The 19233-nt window shown below is 43.6% G+C and overlaps 1 protein-coding gene across 1 annotated transcript; it reads left to right on the top strand.

Annotated features, from left to right (window-relative positions):
- Positions 1-1521: 1521 nt before the first annotated feature.
- Positions 1522-18928, top strand: fgf10a (fibroblast growth factor 10a). Its single transcript, XM_035608124.2, has 3 exons — positions 1522-3023; positions 15829-15932; positions 18058-18928. Exons 1-3 carry the CDS (start codon positions 2567-2569, stop codon positions 18256-18258), a joined length of 762 nt encoding a protein of 253 aa, XP_035464017.1. The 5' UTR covers positions 1522-2566; the 3' UTR covers positions 18259-18928.
- The last annotated feature ends 305 nt before the right edge of the window (positions 18929-19233 follow it).

The following is a 19233-nucleotide window of genomic DNA, read 5'->3' as shown; positions in this document are numbered from 1 at the left end:
AACAGTTGAGTGGAACTTGACTCAGCTCAAAAACTGTTAAGTGCTTCTTCAAACAACACACACACACACACATATATATATATATATATATATATATATATATATATATATATATATATATATATATATAGACAGTCGCGTCTCACTGGATGGATGAGTTAATAGTTTTACTCCATATTAACACTACGGAAGCAATTTCACTGATGAGCCTCTCTTCAACTGGAGAAGCCAGTCGACAGCAATCAGGGAAATTAGCCCCTTTGATGAGTTTGGCTACAACAAACTGTTCCATTCTAAAATCACAGGGATGTTGTTTATTAGACTGCAATTCAATTAGAGACACTCCCAGAAAATCAACTGACCGCTAACAGCTACTGGTTACAGAGTTGGATTTGGCAGAACATCCTCTGCTCTTTGAGAAAGTTCTCCTCAGCACAGTCATGAGCATTAGATCTTGGTTAAATAAACAATACCAAAGACTGAGGAGGACGGTTGCCTCGGTGAAGAGGTGTGGCAGCAACCGTGTCAGTTAAAAACGGCGACCTGAGGGAAAATAATTATAATTTAAATAAACACTCAAAAAAATGTGATTGGTACCAAACGTACAATACAAGACAACGGAACCTGGACCCATAACATACAGGTGCAGCCTGTTGAGCTCCACTACTTCACTAATGATGCACAATTAACACTTTATAGCAAATGAAAATCACAACTATTTTTGTAGTTGAACTCGGGGCAAGATGTTGGCCTACATTTTACACATTGCACCTATTTTATTTGTTTAATGTGTCACCTGACAATGTTGGTCCAACCATTATTAAGTGATCACACCTCTGGTTCAAAGTGAAGCTACGTTACTACTTTAATTAGCTCAAGATGGGTTATAACCTGGACCCCCCCCCCCCCCAAAAAAAAGAGATCTGTACTGAAACATGGATTTAGAGAATCATAATGCTACTTAAAAAATATCAAGCAACACCGAGCCCTAATCAAGAAGACAGAAAATCAGAGGGATGGAGAAAACTCAATGAGAGCGATCGGGAGGGAAGACTTTCTCTCCTTCTTTTGGACCTGCTCTGCGCAACTGGTGGGGTTTGTCCTGGAAAGGGGAGGAGACAGAGGAACGAGGGAGAGGGAGGGAAAGAGAAAATGGGGTTGGACAGCCACACACACACACACACACACACACACACACACACACACACACACACACACACACACACACACACACACACACACACACACACACACACACACACACACACACACACACACACACACACACACACACACACACACACACACACACACACACACACGTGTACATGTGCAGACACATGCATGCACGCAGCTCTTCAAAGCCAAGTGGTTTTCACAGACATCCAATTACACTAAGAGATGACATCTGGCGAACTGCAGCAGATAAATAAGGTGAAAGGAAAGACAAGATTCGGTCACCTCAGAGAAACTCCAGATAACCAGGCAGAGCGCTGCTGATAGAGATAGGAGAGAGGGAGAGGCAAAGGAAAGGGGGGGGGGGAGTGGAGCCACACACACAGGAGGAAAGAAGAGAGGCAACGCACTGCTCCGGCGCTCAGACTCCGAGAGGCAGAGAAGGAGGAGAGACAGGGAGCTCCACTCACTGACAGACGCACAACAAGAGAGGGCAGAAAGACGAGAGGTCCCGGGGCTCAGTTTCACACTCAAGTGACTTCAAACCGGCTCGGACAAAACAAGAGAAACAAAGAGACAGAAGAGAAAAGAAGGGAAGAAAGTCTGGATTCTGTGTGACTCTTTTGGTGGCCCCCGCTCCTTTGCATGGATTTTTTGTTTTTGAACATTTTATGAGAAGCAGCATTAATCTTTTTTTTTTTGACTTCCCGTTTGTATTCATTCATTTCGTTGACAACACTCTGGCATCTTACATCCAGACCTCCTCCGCCTCCCTGGACCGAGACCCAGATAACTGGTTTGGGACGTGTGAGCGGGAGCAGATTTTAGTGGCGTATATGAATGAACTGATATTTTCACTGTGAGCGTCTTTGGAAGCGAGAGTGAAGGTGTAAAGTCAAACTGAAATTTTTTTTTTCTTTTTTAATTTCTGAGACTTTGCATGTGTGTGAGAGCGACCAGGGTCAAAAAAAGTGTCAGTCTTGGGAGGAGAGGGAGGAGAAAGGCGAGAGTTCTAAAGAGGCAAGCCCCCGGTTGTGCCCGTTACGAGGTGATCTGAGTTATGGATGTTGACGCATTCCTGTGGCGTTTCTGAGGAATAAACAGCGCCGGGGGACTACAGCGGAGTCCGCCACAATACTGAGGGCTTCCCCGCCACCAGCAGCTGCATCCGTCAACAACATCACTGACAACTCTGCTTCTCCGATCACACCTACTGCCGCCTCTTTACAGGTTTCACACCGCAGTCCCGGTGAGGTCGTGGGTTTCCCGGACAGAGGAGGTGAAGTCGGTCGTCCGGGGGAGTTTCTCCCACTCTCGTTCTCTCTCCCTGCACCCAGCTCAGCATGCCCCAGCCCCTGAGCACCTCCATAGCTCTCCCAGCTCCACTACCATGTGTAGATGGACAGTGACACAAGGTGCACCGGTCGCCTGGTTCTCCTCCTGCCCCCGCTGCAGACCTTCACTCCTCCTCTCCTTCACCTTCCTCCTCCTGCTCCTCCTGCTCGGACCGTCCTCGTCCTCGTCTTCGCCCGTGTCCGCTCGATCGTCGCCATTGCGCCCGCAAAAGAACCGCAATGCACCCAGAGGGAGTCCTCCGCACTTCATCGCCCCGCACCCGCCACCCTCCTCGTCACCCGCTCCTCTGCACGCGTCCTCTGCGAGGTTGCCACGGGCGACCAATGTATCATCGTCTTCCGCGACAGTCATCGGACGCCACGTGCGGAGCAGCTACAACCATCTGCAAGGTGATGTGCGGCAGAGGAAACTGTTCTCCTTCCAGAAATTCTTCCTTCGCATCGACAAGAAAGGAACGGTTAATGGCACCAAAAGTGAGGACGATCCGTACAGTAAGTACATTTTAATATGTTCTTGAATATGCTTTATTTGTACTTTACATTTTAAGCAGTAGAGCCACTTGTGAGATTTGGAAAGCAGACTTTTACTGGGTATTGAGCAATTTGAGGGTTTTCTTTCTTAGACTTTTTACTTTGTACTATCTTTATGCCCACATCTGTCAATGAGAACAACATGGCAGAAGATGCACTGGTTGTCTCCCATTAAAGTCTCTTGTGTTTATCTGTGGAAAGTGATGTTTCTGTTTTTCCCCCCAAAGCAACCGTGCAGATTAAGACAGGTGACTGGGCAACAGAACAAATAACAGAGCTGCGTGCTTTTCAGTCTCCTCGCCATGTGTACAGGCAGGCAAATTTGCCAGACTACAGAGTTTAGGAAAAGACTGCATAACAGTGGAAGAGTGGGAGAGAAGAGAAAACAGAATGAGTAAGCCAGGCAGATAAATAAAAGATGATCCACTGGAACCAATTAGAAATTGTCCAAAGAACTGTAAGTCCTTCCTCTTTGGGGAAATATCTGAAACACAGCTTTTACCAAGCCCCTGGGGAGAACGACAAGTAGGACTCCTTGCTGCTGTTGTGCTGCAGCTATAATAGCGGTGGGCATATGCTAAGTATGAGGTTATACTGACTCAGATGTAAAGTGCGATTTCCCTCCGCCTTTTTCTGGTTGCGCACTCTGCGGGTTGTGAAATATGATTTTAACCTTTATTTAATCTGGAGATGGGTCACTTAGCACACACGCTCTTTTGTCAGCACCACTCAGCCTCACGTTCACACACAGTAACACTCACTCACAAGTCCACTGGCAGCTTAAAGACATCCTGGACTACCATGACTGTAGTTTTTTCAGAAGGGAAATAATATGACTGCACAAATTCATGTTATATGCACGTATTTTGTACATATCTTTCATAAGGCAAAGGGGCTGACAATTCACATCTTTAACATGCGTGAATAATCAAAATGTGGTCAATCTCATGTTTAAAACAAGCTTTATGTGCTTCAGCAAAGACTCCGATCTGTACACCAGCAAATACCTCCTCAGTCTTTGGTATACTTTTTAAGAACTTGTAAGGGCCGTCATGATCATTTACGGCTGATCCAGAACAGAAAATCAGATGTTATCATTCTGTAGTCAACATCTTTATCTTCCAGTTAAACACATCTGGAAGTTCTCCAGCACTGCCACAGTCTTCTGGCCTCAGAGCAGCTCAGAATAGCTGCTTCGCCTTAGGGCACATTGACAGTATAGTTGCTGAGGGAGAGCAGAACATTACTCCCACATTTACCTGCCCAGGGTTTCCCTGCCAGTTCACAGAATCAGATGGGTGACGTCCAAAACCCAAACTAATGTCTTTAAGATTATACAACAGGCCCGTGCTGCACTGCATTATGTCTACTGTGTGTGTGTGTGTGTGTGTGTGTGTGTGTGTGTGTGTGTGTGTGTGTGTGTGTGTGTGTGTGTGTGTGTGTGTGTGTGTGTGTGAGTGAATCTGTCACAGGGTGTCATACACGTGTCTCTGGGAATCTAACCTCATATATAGATCTTTATCGCTCACACACCTCTGTACACATGTCGTAGGTTTGAATGCATGTGTCTGTGGGTCTGTGGTGCTGTACAAGCCTCTCCTGCTGAGAGCACACACACACACACACACACACACACACACACACACACACACACACACACACACACACACACACACACACACACACACACACACACACACACACACACACACACACACACACACACACACACACACACACACACACACACACACACACACACACACACACACACACGCGCGCGCTCGAGCACAGAGAGGCCAGTCTTGCACATGGCCTCCATATGGCAAAGCCCACTTTTATTAGGGCCAGGGCCAGTGTGAATATGTGTGTGTGTGTGTGTGTGTGTGTGTGTGTGTGTGTGTGTGTGTGTATGTGTGTGTGCCACTCAGACACCAAGGCTCTGCCAGACATGGCTGAAGGAATTTCAATTAGCGTCTCTTCCTCCCTCCCCTTTGCCTGCAGTCCTCTCTGACACACACACACACACATATGCACACACACTTTTACACACATGCACAAAGAGTTCAACCATTAGGGTGCTACGAGTCACCAACTATAATAGCATCAGGTCATGGAATCAGAGGCACAATCCATCAATTTCAACAGCTCTTGTCACTTGACTGTTGTGGGAAATAGGTGAGAACCCTTGAGAGGAAAAACAAATTCTAAATATGAGGATTTGGCCACGGATGGTAAATCTTCCAGGCCCTAGTTTACCCAGGGAGTATATTTAGTCGGTATTTCATCAGGCTGTATCTACCTGATAGCAAGTGCAGATGTAAAATATGTTTCAGATTAAAAAGAGACGATGGGTGGAAAGTTGGTGTGATGGAATAATGATTAAATCAAGCGTGTGAGTGCACACACACACACACACACACACACCATCACACTGTACACTACACACCAGTGTGTTTGCATCTGTGCAGGGGCTTTTCATGCGCAGCAGTTTGTACGCTCGTGCTAATGCACCACCTTTCAGATATTTTGTGCTTTAAGTGCTTTAAAATCTGCAGAGAACAAATTGTACCCTTCAGAGCTAATTAAATTCTCCTCCCCTAACTGAGAACGAGGATGCGGTAGTTGACATACTAGACATAAGGTGTTTTTTTACCCCCATGACTTTGCTCAGGACACTTTCTAAAGTGATGTATGTATGTTCATTCTCAATGTGATTGTTGCTCATACTTACATGCCATGGATTATAATCTGTGCTCATTTAAACAGTGCAAGACTTGAACAACTTCAAACAGACTTTTGGCAAATTAGTTAATATAACATACAAAATCATATAACATACCTTCATAACACAGGGTACAACAATTGTGCCAAAGTGTCAAAGCCAACTCTCCTTTTAGGAAATCATTAAACTGGGGGGGAGAAGTTGTTAGTTTGGTTGTGATGGTCTAGTAGTCTGGTAATGTTCAGGAGGTCAGATTGCAAATGAGCGTCATTAGATGGTGTCAGAGGTGATGAAGAAGTTTTAGGTGCAGCTCTGAGGTCGAGCCTCTCCTCCACAGCCGAGCCTTTCTAATCATCTTGTCAAAGCTGGGGGCAATACGTCACATAGGGTTTAGGGCCTGCGTCGTGAACATGGGCTCACTGGTGCGTGTCGGTGTTTTTCTATTTGTGCTTGTGTGATCAGTGCCCGTCTATCCGTGTCACCTCATGAGACCTTCAAGAGGAGGGGGCCCTGAGTCTGAATGTGGAAACCCTGCTGGGCCCTCCTGTGAACAACACAACTGTCCCTGTTTGCTTCCGGCCACCTACAGTACAGTCACGTCTCGTCCACAAAACAAACGGATAAAGCCACGGAGCAAATGGACATGTGTTTGCAGTTGGAGCACAGACCGGTGGTCATGCACGGCTCAATTAGTATTGAACGGTGCCAACTTGACTACAGTCGGAGCGTTGGTTCTTACTGTGGCCACCCAGATGTAAAAGCTGCCACACATACTTACTGTTAACATTCATCACAGTGGACACATTACCCACTGACATGAATGGATCTCACGCTCCACGATTTATGGATCGTCTAATACACGGGAAATTATTCCAGTTTAGTGCAGGTTTTTCATGTCCGGGCTAATTACACAGGTCTACCCCCTCTGGTTTGACCTCTACCTATTGACCCGAGTCAGGAAGCTTTGTTAATGGAAAGGTCAACAACAGACACAGTGCATCACTTTTGGCTGTTCCGTTTCTCTTCAGCCGCAAGCTATGTGGCTATGCAGCTAGGGGGATAAAAAAAATCTCACATTCTTTAACGTTGTAAGATTAATTTCAGATGAACCATTTTGGTGCATTTGTATTTCCAACGAAGAGGAAACATTCACTTACAGAGCAAATGACCCATCTTATCAAGTGTTTCTGCCTATTAGCAAACTCCAAAATGTATTTTTCTAAAAACAAGATGGATAAATCTATAAATTCAGTAAGGCTTTTTCAGTGTCCTTCTAAAAAAAAGTTCTGATTGGCTCAAAAAGTCTGTGTCATTATCTTGGATCAACACAAAACAAGGCAGATTGCTGCTCTAAGTCACAGAAAAATGAATTAAATGTAGGAGAAAAGGTGATTTGTATTAAAGGTGATTTGATATGAAAAATAAATGCTCACCTCCAATGAGCGTGTTCCTCTTTTTTTCAATCTTCTAGAAAAATCAGTCCCAGTCTTTTCTACTTTTTTTATTTCATGACATCTTTACTCTGCTGCCTAACTCTTCCTGGGTTTTTCTTGTTTCTTTTTTCCTTGATGAGCATGTTTAGGGTTCTCGTGGGAAAAAGTAACAGTGTGGGTCATAAAAGAGAGTTACGAGGAGGTATTGGATGCACCAGAGTCTAGTGTCAGCATTGCTTTTCATTCAAAGTTACTTTGACATTTTCATGGACTCCCCCTCTTCAACAGCCGTAAATAAAAGCGGTGTGCAAATGTCACCGCACAAGCTTGTTCAGGAAATACTGAACCCATCATCGAGTGCTCCTAAAGCTGCCAGAGCCGAGTTTCACATCAACAGCTGTACGATAAACATACAATAAACATATACTACCTACACACTCTGATTACACTAACATTAATTCTGCTTATTGCTGAAACAAACAGGAGGTAGCCCCGGGTCCCCGGGCTGTAAACACAATCATCCGTCTTTGGAGCCGTAGTCTGCCTGTATGGACAAACGTCTTTGACCGAATTCAGACGGAATATATTTCGTTACATACAACACTCTTCTTCGTGGTGATGTTTTGTTAATAAACTGCAGCAGGGGTCTGGATCAAATCATGTCAGTTCTCATTCATGACTCCCTTTACTGGAATCTACTTAGCAAACACTGTCTATGACCTGCAGAAGAATTACATAATATTGATTATCTTACGTAAGAGCAGCAATTTTGTTTTTAAAAGGCTTTGCCCCCATACATTTAGAAATCGCTTCATAAACATTATAAACAGATAAACCAGTGCAAACTTTTAAAGAAATATGGACTAACAAGCCATTTATTGGTATTTACTGGACATTTTATGACACTTATTGCACAATCCTTGATGCCTTGAGGTCGAAATGCTCAGTATCGGGCAAAACATACTTGAAAATAATTTTACAACTCGTTATATTTCAATAAAAATTAGGAATAGTCTGAAACCTCTGAACGTCTGAAAGGCTCTAACTTGTTGTTGTCATGCCATAAATTCTGTGGCACGGCTCGTTGAACTTTTGGCCTTTTCATCGCATAACTGTTCAGTTATTTTCATGATTGGTCTTTGTCATTGTGAATAACTCTGGTAACAAAAAGACAATCCTCACATTTGTCACAACAACAAAAAACTAGCTGAAACTGTTGTCAGTGGATTAGTTCTAACACGTTCAAATTCAATGATTCCATTGACAAAACAAAACTTTTTAGTGAATTTAAAGTTTGTTGTGATTTCACATGTCGGCAAGCAGTTTTCCAGTTACAGCGTGAAATTGCATCATGTTCTGTAGCCGTGTTAAAAAACAGCTTAAGCGACTCCTTTCCTTTTCCTGTCCTCATTCATCAGCACCATCTTTCACACGGGAGTGTGAAGGTCTAGAGGTCCAGATGTACAAGTGCCCTTTGACCCCATACAGGGTCATTTACAAAGCTTATGTGGGTTTATGCTTTAGATGTGTTAGGAGGACATATCCAGTGCTGAAAAATGATCCGAACAACCGTTCGCAGTTTCCTATCAAGATATTTGTTGTAGATATCTTCTCATTGCTTTTGAAAGCTCTATGTTTCTGCCAGGAGTCACTGAGGACAGTGACAGGATCCGTCTCATTTTTCCATCGCTGTTTACATATTTCCATCCAGTGCTGCTCAATATTTTCCCATCAATTCACTCTCCCTGTCCATTAATGTGTCAGCTACAACATAAGTGAAATAGGAGCCAGATTTCTGTAGGCAGACTGAGGCAGCCCTGCCAAAAACCCCACCGGTCAGGCACCACCTTAAACAAGAGGTCTTTCGGGAGCAAATCATGTTCCTGTAACATCCTCCGCTGCAGCCTTCCAGCTCTCTGAAGAGAAAATGGCTCCAATCATCAAGAGTCGATTACTGTCCACAATCTGAAGTTGGACGTCTTTGTTTTGATGGGCCCTTTTTCGTTGTTTATCTAAAGTGGAGGATTCTTGAATAGTGCAATCACACATATCCAGAGGAGATACTCTGACATCTTCTCAGCGCTAAACCAGATTTTCTAAACAGCTATCAAGCTTTGTTGCGAATCATCATTTCTATGAAATATCTCAGAGTCGTATCCCGGAGTTCTACAGCAGAGTGCACATTTTTTCAACACGGAGAGGTGTTCTCCGTACTATGGCGAACGTGTTGCCCATTGGGCCCGGTTCCTGGCTCGTCTCGGACATGTCCTCGCAGTAATCCAACAGTTTGTTATTGTCTAAATAACAAGTCATTACATCCGACAATAAACTGCGAAACAGAATCACAGCAATGTTCACCGTGGTGTAAACAGTGACGTAAAAGTTCAGAGGTGGAAATTGCGGCAGCGCACTCATCCCTGTGGCTTCTGAGAAGAGGTTGCACAACGTCAGAAGTTGTATTGTGGGCGGTGTGTCGTGAATCTAGAGAGGGTCGTCCGCTAACCGGAAGTTCAATGATTCGATCCCCGCTCTCACCAGTCCTCGGGCAAGGCACTTAACCCTAAATTGTCCACATAGGAAGCGTTGTATGAATGGGTGAATGTGATTTCCACTGTAAAGTGCTTTGGGTGGTCAGTAAGAATAGATAACCACTTTTTTTCTCAGAAGTTTTTCCCCCAGCAGCCCCTGACATCACGTTGTAAACTAGGCTTAACAGTGACCTCAGTGCATTGTTCACATTTTTTATTTATTTATTAAAATTTGACAGACCAAACCCTCAACGGAGAAGACATAGCTCTGCAGCCAAAGTTCTTTCGGAAAAACCAAAAACATAGCCAAGCATACGTTGGTCAGAGAAAAATGCAGTGGAAGCCTTATACTGAAAGTGTCATTTTGGTGTTAGCCTGGTGCATGTGAACAGGCAGAATTCATGGCCAGTAAAACAGCGGGAGGTGAAGAAAAGCATCTGTGAAAGATAACATCCAGGGACTGCTGCCATATAGACACCATGTGCTTCAGGAAAAGCCCCCCACCAAATACACACACACACACACACACACACACACACACACACACACACACACACACACACACACACACACACACACACACACACACACACACACACACACACACACACACACACACACACACACACACACACACACACACACACACACACACACACACACACACACACACACACACACACACACACACACACGTTCCCGCTCGCCTCCTACACTCTCTCACTCACCCCTAACCCTGCTACACACACACACACACGAAAGTGAGGCTCTTAATGGAGTCATCAAAGGTAAAGCTGAGAGCTCAGAGTAGAGTTCAGAGAGGCATCTGGGCCAGTCTGGCGATTTGAGCAGAGAAGGCAGGAATGCCAGCTAATTACTCTGTGTGCGTGTGTGTGTGCGTGTGTGTGCGTGCGTGCGTGCGTCTGTGTGTGCACTGTACGTGTACGAGCATTGACATGTGCAAGCGGAGACAAATAAAGTAGGAGCGATACGGAGAAAGCTGCATGTGACAAACTGAATAATATTTATGCACGTCTGTGCATAACATTTGTGGTGTAAAATAACAATATTTCTGAAGCTAGGAGTCCAGTGCCAACAATGCAAACCGCAACAGTTGGGAAACGTCTCACTGGCAGCTAAACTGTAAATGAAAAATGTGTAAAATGCAGACGACCGTCGCAGCACTTTGCCTGAAAACATACTTGGTGCCGTGTCAGGCCTGTGAAGCGTTTTGACAGAAACTGGCAGCTTTGGCACTTTATCAAGTTACAAAGTCAACTGTGTGAAGGGAATCAAAATATCTCAGGTGGTTGTGTTTTTTTCCTTTTCTTTTTCTCCTTTCGGTCAAATCACCATTAACATCACTGTGAGTTTCCGTCGGTTTCCTCCCAGCTGCTCATAAATGCATGTGACATAACTCGCTGTGGTCTCGCTGCGCTCGGGAAAAAGCGATCTCAAATTATGCGGACGTTGGACCGACGAGCCACGAAGACGAAACTTAACGCTATCTGTTGGCTAGACGGCTGCTATTTTAAAACAGAGGGTTTTCACTCAGGTGATCTGTTTTGTTTGATTTGGGACTATTCTGGGTTTGTTTTTCTTATGGAGCCTCAGCCAGCTGCGAAATAACACCCGGCCTGAACAGTGTGCGGTTACAGTCTATTTCTGAGGAAGACGGTGATGTGAGTGTTCCTGTCAGGGAAAGAAATAAAACCATTATGGGGGGCAGGAAAAATCAGAATAACACCGTGAGTGCATGTCAAATACTAACACCAAACTACTTCAATGCAGCCCACAAGGGGCATGACAATATCTACTTGATATGATTTATAAATACAGAAACTTAATAAATGCGATTCAGCTTACCAAAAATTCTATTTGTAAAAAAAGATTTGGGGCCACACTGAGAATCAGAACCAGGCCTGTGTTTTCTCAGCTTCAGTCAGCCACATGGGCTCTGATGTGGCCAGTTAGCACAGGATGATACTGTTGTCGACCACATCAGTCCAATCGGAGACCTCAACACTCCTCGGAACACATAGCATACAGCAGTTTCTACTCCAACACAATATCTGCACCAGCACTCGCCAAGCAAACTGCACAAGCGAGTAGTGTTTGTTCCCTCGCAGACTGTCACAAAGAGCCGGAAACATTCAACCAAAGTCTGAGGGAAAAAATAATGCAAAGGAAATAGTAATCCTGTTAGAACCACAAGTGGCCTTGAACGCAGCAGCCAAGACTCATTTCTTTTTTAATAAAAAATTATTTTTTTCAAATAAATTTTAAAATTTAGTTGTGTATTTCTTTGGCCAAATAGAGTAGAATGGTTTAATATTTTCATTTTATATCTGATTAAAGCACATTGGTGGTAATTTTTTTCTCTCTATCCTTCTTTTGTATCTTTTTATTTAATTATTCTACTCTTTTTTTACTGGCATGGATGTTGGCGGTTGCGTGTCAATAAACTCTCATGTCACAGTGACTTCAACACGTCGTCAGCCACTCTTACCATCATCTCAAAGAGAACAATGATCCTAATGTTAGGACCTCAACTGATGCAAATCAGATATTAAATCTTAAAAACGACAACATAATAGGGCTGCTTTTGCTTCATGAATTGTATTTCTCGAAGAGTGAGAAAATTGGTTTGCGGTGGAAAAACACAGGAAAGTCGGGGGTGCATTCAAATATCTGATCTTGGGACGTAGAATCAAAAGAACCAAAAACCATTTCCATTCCTGTCACTGAAGGGAGTTCATGACACAAACTAGTCCGCAAGTGACAATATTACACAATACAGAGCAGGACCTCTCCGGGTCCGCAGGCCCGCAGTGGACCCACTCACAGCTGGTCACCGCGTCGAGGTCGCGATGTGAACAACCGCAGTATAATCTTCAAAAAAAGCCCCCGGATAAACAGTGGAAACATTTTCTCAACCTCTTTTAACCTTTAGGTTCAGCTGGAGTCTCACTGACCGTGTTTCCAAAGGGGGCCAGGCGGGGGGTTGACGGGAGGTCTGTGTATGCGTGTGTTCCCATGTGTTACGCTTGTGCATATCTGCGAGCGTGTTTTTTGATCTATATGCATGTGATCGTGACTGCACCTCTGCGTGTGGTAGTCGGGAAAAGGATTGTGTTACCAAATTTATCGTCTGAATTTTGTCTCAGAACTGACCATTTGTTTTAATCTTAACAGTGTACTGTTAACAAGTGACTGACCAAACATCAGCTCTGGTGAGGACGCTGTAACATACCTCAAATTAATACAAGACACGAAATTGAAATATATCTTGCCCTCATCTGCTGATTTGGACCACGGCAAACAAACTGGATGGAGAGAATCAGACGAAAAAGTCAGACAGACCGTCCATAAACTGTGGACACATGAACCACGAGACGATCAACCAATATCATAAACATTTTGATTACCACTAATACGAGCTGTAAAAGCTATAGATCACAAAATCGCTCACATTTACGAAAGCTGTGACGTTTCTGTATTCTCCTTTTTTGTGCGTGTGATTTCGCGATGCGCACTCTTCAGGCAGATTTTTCCATTTACATTAAGGATGAGTCACGGTGGAGTTCCACTACACGAGCCAGTAAACACCGTAAAGGTCTTTATGAAGTGCTTCATGAACTGTTTCTTTCTGTTAGAGGGCCACACTGTGTTTACGCAAACTTGTTGCTCTGTCAGTGTTATGGTTTGGGTTCGGAAAGTTGAAGAGTTGTTGCACACAGGTGTTTGCCCTCGGTAGTTTCTTAAAATATGTCGATAGCAGAAAATGCCCGGGCCCTTTTATATTAAATGGACCGTGTGCTATTTGTGCTCTCAGTGTTGGGTCATAAAACCTTTTTTTTCTCTTTGCTCTCAAAAACATGAATTAACAATTAACATGCTGGGCTGAGATCCAGGGCGGCACATGGAGGGAGAAAAACAGAGTGTTCCCTCTTTTTTTGTGTTTTTTCCAGAAACAAACGAGAAAAGACAAATGCGTAACAGACTCAAGACACCAATTAGAAAAGGTCCTGAATTAAAAAGTGCCATTTTTAAGTGCAATGTAGGTCTAGTACTGTGTGTGTGTGTGTGTGTGTGTGTGTGCGTGCGTGCGTGCGCGTGTGTCTGTCTACAGTGACACAAGGCAGGGCCCTGTTTTCCTCCCTCCACATGCCATTAACTCTGTTGTCGCTATCTAAGCCTTTTGTTGCAACCCGGTCTTTTAACTCGCAGGCAGGCGGGCTGCTTCTTGTAACTGGTAAAGGGGCCATAAAAGAGCCCTGTGCTTTTGGGTTTTGACAAACCACATCAAACGGGGGGAGGGAAAACGGTTTGAACAGGTGGAGCGGCCTCTAGCGCAGCACAGGCCGATCTTATTTTGCCGGATTACAGCTCAGAAATGTCAGCTGTGGTGCAGGGAGTTTTTGAATCCGGTAGATCAGTTTTGCTCTGTTGGACACGTCTGTGTGAATACTGCCCATAACATAACAAGTCAAAATGATGCACAGTGAACTGCGGAAATCTTCTCCAGAAAGCTTTTACTGACCAAATAAGGGAACTGTTGGGATAGATTAATGCCTGTATTCTTCAGCCAAGGACTGCATTTAACAAACAGAAACGAGGCCAGAAAATTACACACGCACACGATGGAAATTTGTTTGTCACTGCAAAACATCAAATTAATTATGTTGACTTTTTATGTTTCAAATCAAATGCTGAACTGTTTCTCATCACTGTTGCAATGCAATGAGGCGTCACTGCAGACATCGGGAGGAAACCGTGACACTCACTCAGATACATATCTGGAAAGGCAGTGAGGGAGACAATGCGAAAAAATACATCTCCACATGTAGACGGTCAGAATGAGGACTAACAGCTGTAAATCGCTGCAGTTAGCAGGCTCTCAGATGTCTGAGGCTTCTCAACCCTTCATCTTCATCGCTCTGACCGTCATAAAAAAAAAAATCACACCAGGGCTGCAGGATGTTGCAAGTCTGTCTGAGGATGAGAGAGTTGGAGCCAGGGTAGGGGAGGGGCATCTGGTCAAAAAGACAGGTATGATTTATACGGGATATGAACATTAAAGAAAAGAGTGAGAGTCGTCTGCTCCGAGCACTTCCTGATCACATTCTCTTGAGTGGTGTCCACCTTCAGTCAGGTTGGGTAAACCTACCACTATGTGTCCATTTGTTTGTGTTTTTCAACGCCGCTCTGCATAACGGTGTCCATCACTCATTACTCAAAAAAGGAAAACCGCCATAAGAAAAAAGCTGCAGAGATTTTCTCGATATACGGTCTCCGTTTCTCACTTCACCCCTCCGACTATTCCCGCAACCAGGCTCCACTTCCCTCTGGCCCCTTTAGCTAATCCTCTCGAAACCCCTGATAGTTTTATGGCTTGGTGTAACTGACTTTAGGATGAGAGAAGAAAGAGCCGGCGACCACAGCTTAAACCAGTAATTGGTTCAGGCTTGAAAACTGATACGGATGCCTTGACCTCTTGCCAGTCTGGCAGCCAAAAAGCCTCTCTCCGTCCTGTCCGTGTGCCTGCCTGCCCGCCTGAGCTCCTCTGGTCAGAAAAACAAACACTGAACGGAGACCTTTTTTTTTTTTTCCTGGCTTACACCTCGGTCCTGGGGCATGCAGCCCACGAGCTAACCAGCAAATGAACAGGGGGCAAGAGGCCAGTCTGAGGTCTGACTGTCACACAGTGAAGAAAAGACTGGGGTTTACTTGTGAGGGAGAACGTGTGGGTTTCTGCGGCCGTGTTACGGTTTGGGGTTATTTTGTATAATCATGAATTTATTGTGACGCATGCAAACCGCAAACTTCATATTCCCTGATTAATCTTTTCACATTATATACTAATGCAAATATAGTTAAGTAATACTTTTATGGTGTTTCAGATCCCACCGTCTCTGAAGAGACTGCAAGAAATAGTAATTTTTTTGATAAGATGTCGCGCTTCTCTCCGGGACTGATGAACAACGAGAATATTTAATTAGCTGTAGCAAAACTGTGTCAGAGGAACTGATCCACACAAAGTTCTGACCTGTTCTCCTCTCTGTCCCCTGCCTCACCAGGTATTCTGGAGATCAAGTCAGTGGATGTGGGAGTGGTGGCCATCAGGGGCCTCAGCAGTAACCACTACCTGGCAATCAGCAAGAAGGGACTGCTATACGGAGCGGTGAGTTTTCTTGCCTGTTTAATGTCAGACGTCTGGTATCGTTAGTCCAAAATCACCTCTACCTTTTCACAAGAACACTCTTACATTTGTAGGACTGTTGAACTCACTCGACGACCTTGTCAATCGGAGTGATTCAGAATCTTGCAGGGGACAGTTTGCACTCTGCGGCTTCTCTTCAATGCTTTTTAAAACAATGAACAAGGCGGCAAGTCTCTATTCCAGAAATAGGAACCGCAGTTAGTCAGTGTGAGCTCTCCTCTCCGCCTCCTACCTTTCCTCCCTACTCCATTCACAAACAGGAAACACAATCCTTCAGTTTCTCTATTCTGCTCCAGTCCCTCTGGGGAGAGCAGCCCTTGTTCCATCCATTTTCTCCCTCTCCCTCCTTTTCTTCATCTCATTCTATCCCTCCCTTTTTTTTTTTGCCCCCTCTTTTTCCTCACTTTGAAAGGACCCGAACTTTCAGCGCGTCTCTCCGGAGCCACACCGCAGATGAAATGACACACGGTAGAAAAAGAAAGAAAAAGAGGCATTCTGTTGCATGGCCTGAAACTGAATTCCCATGACGTCTTCTGCCCGGTGCAACACAAACCACAGTAGCACGGCGGCGAGGGGCAGGCGTTCGATTTCACTTGATGGGTTTACACAGTGACTTCTTTATCCAGTGGTAATCAAATGAAATCATTGTTTCATTATGAATCGGCAGATTAATACACGAGTGACAGACGGATTATGGCTGGATTTTGGCTTTACCACGATTCAATTTGTGTAAAACGCTCAAAGAAAACCAACAGTGAAGGATGGATAATGAATTCACCATGTAGTCTGGGATATACACCGGATACATCTCTTATTTCAACACGTATAACTCTATTGGATGTTCAAACATTTCTTTTTTAAGAACTCGCTTAGGCTGCAACGTTTGACAACTCAGCATTTCGCGGCTGTCGCCGAAAAAAAACCCCAACTTTTTATTTAATTTTTTAAAACTAGTTTGAAATCTGGATATTTGCAAATTTTTCTGCCAGCCCCGTAGTAAATGTCTGGACCCAATTTTCCGGACATTTTCCGGAGTTCGTGTCTGAAAAACAGCTTTGAGAAAATGGTACTGACAGTGATTTTTTTTTTTCCTGATTCATTACTATAATTTGATGTATGCATGATTTCTGTTTTTTTGTTTGTTTTCTAATAAATTTTAATTGAGGCAGCCAGCTCACACACGGCGTTCGGTTGTACGGAGGCACCAGCGTTTGGTTAAAAGGCTGCACAGTGAAATATTGTCATTGTGCTTCAGGAACATTCAGTTTCACTTCTGGAACCAATTTGAACAGCTGTGGGCAGAGAGGGCGACTGAGTTATAGATTGTGTGTGTGTGTGTGTGTGTGTGTGCGTGTGTGTGCGTGTGTGTGCGTGTGTGTGTGTGTGAGTGAGAGCAGGACAAGTACAATTTTGCTTGTGAATATCGACTGCATGCAGTTAACTGGCTGTTTAAGCCTCAGGCACCAGTGCAGCTTCTAGTTAACAGACAAATGTTACTCTCAGAACATTTTCTTTTCATTTACCAGTGGGTGGTCACTATAGAAACTAAGTCAAGCCACAGACGTGGTGTCACGATGCCCTTTGCTGGCGCAGAGCCCGAATCTTTAAGACGTCACATCACATCCTGACCTCTAAAATACAAAACATGATGTTGCCACTGTCAGACAAGATCCAGAATGACAATAAACATTAGTATGCTTGAAAATATTGAATTTTCCAGTAAATAATCAGTAAAAGCTATTTGGGACAGCAGTAATAATGACATTAAAAGATACGGAGAAGATAAAGATGACGAACACTGCTGTTCCACAACATGACAAAAACCCCAACTGATATTATTTATTAACTTCCATTTCAGTAAACCACAATGTTAATATGATGTTCAACAAATAAGAAACCACAGACATGAATTCTAAAACGATCCTGTGTTTTCGTCAGTGCTGTCTGGTAAATTTTTGTTAGTATTTTAAGCAATGCCAGACAGAGTGGGGGAAAAACTGCATGAGCACTAAATATGATCTGCTATCTTTAGTCTCTCTGCTCTGATTTTTATCTCCTTTTAACATTTCTTGTTTCTCCTCCACAGAGGGACTTTGGTCCGGACTGTCGTCTGATTGAACGCATCGAGGAGAACAAGTACAACACCTACGCTTCAGCCGAGTGGCGCAACAAGAAGAAGCACATGTTTGTGGGACTGAACGCCAACGGAAAGCCAATGAAGGGGAGGAAGACGCGGAGGAAAAACACAGCCACTCACTTCCTGCCCATCGTGGTGCAACCACGGTGATCGGACAATGTCAGTGAGAGCTCTGCCGACGGCAGGGTGTTGGACATATCTGGACTTACAGTGACGGCTTTATGGACAGATCTGAATGGGATCTTAATGATGCACTGAGGAGGAAAAGAATGGAAACCTAGAGACATTTATCTCTGTTGGATAAAGACATTTCTATTTTTAAAGAAAGAAATAAGATATATGGCTATACAATGTATATATTATTTTCTGTTTTAAGTTATAAAAGTACATAGGCACAGTAGAAAATATGAAAAGAAATGACTTCGGTGCCAAAATGTGATTTAGCAACTCACATTTCCAGATTCGTGTACACGTGAAGCGCTTGACTGGGATGGAATGAAAATGACAGAGGGCAAAGATGTAAGAGAGGAGAGGGAAGAGGACAGAAGAGGTGAAGATGTGGTGATAGAAAGATGACTCGTAGAAAAGGGGAAGGAAAGACAAGCAAGGAAGGAAGGAAAGCAAATGGCAGAGTCAACAGGATCGAGTCAAGTAAGCAACAACGAAGCAGCAAGTCTAACGCTATCATGTTTTTTTCTTTAAATTTATTTATTTTGTGTAATATTTAACAAAAAAATCAAAGAAAGGACAAAGTCTTGTCTTTTTTTTTTTTTTTACCATTTATGCTTCTCTTTTTGAATACTAATCATTTAAACCCGAATAAATATTTAAAAAAAACATGTTTGTCTTTAAATTGTTTGACTGACTTTTAATCTTAAGATATTTTCACGGTTCAATTATTGGTTTACATACACTAATACATATTAATAAAAGATTCAAGACACTGGATTCAAATGGAAAAAGCATTTTGTGGAGAGTGGGAATGGTGGAAGAACAATTGTTGAAATTAAAATCTTAACTCAAAGTCCGTTCAAACATTTTCTTTTTTCCAGAGCTCTCAGCCACATGGAATTCATCATTTAATCTCATTACGTCCATCTGAGCAAAGACCATCTGCTGATGAAG

The sequence above is a fragment of the Scophthalmus maximus genome, chromosome 20, assembly GCF_022379125.1.
Source record: "Scophthalmus maximus strain ysfricsl-2021 chromosome 20, ASM2237912v1, whole genome shotgun sequence".
Classification (NCBI taxonomy): domain Eukaryota; kingdom Metazoa; phylum Chordata; class Actinopteri; order Pleuronectiformes; family Scophthalmidae; genus Scophthalmus; species Scophthalmus maximus.
The sequence above is the reverse complement of the archived record's forward strand: the minus strand, read 5'-3'. Positions and strand labels throughout refer to the sequence as shown.

What these genes read in the sequence shown, in the direction of transcription:
- fgf10a (XM_035608124.2), top strand. Translation starts at nt 2,567, where the DNA reads ATGTGTAGATGGACAGTGACACAAGGTGCACCGGTCGCCTGGTTCTCC. An exon ending in AAGTGAGGACGATCCGTACA is followed by an intron (nt 3,024 to 15,828) that starts GTAAGTACATTT and finishes CTGCCTCACCAG; the next exon opens with GTATTCTGGAGATCAAGTCA. An exon ending in AGGGACTGCTATACGGAGCG is followed by an intron (nt 15,933 to 18,057) that starts GTGAGTTTTCTT and finishes TCTCCTCCACAG; the next exon opens with AGGGACTTTGGTCCGGACTG.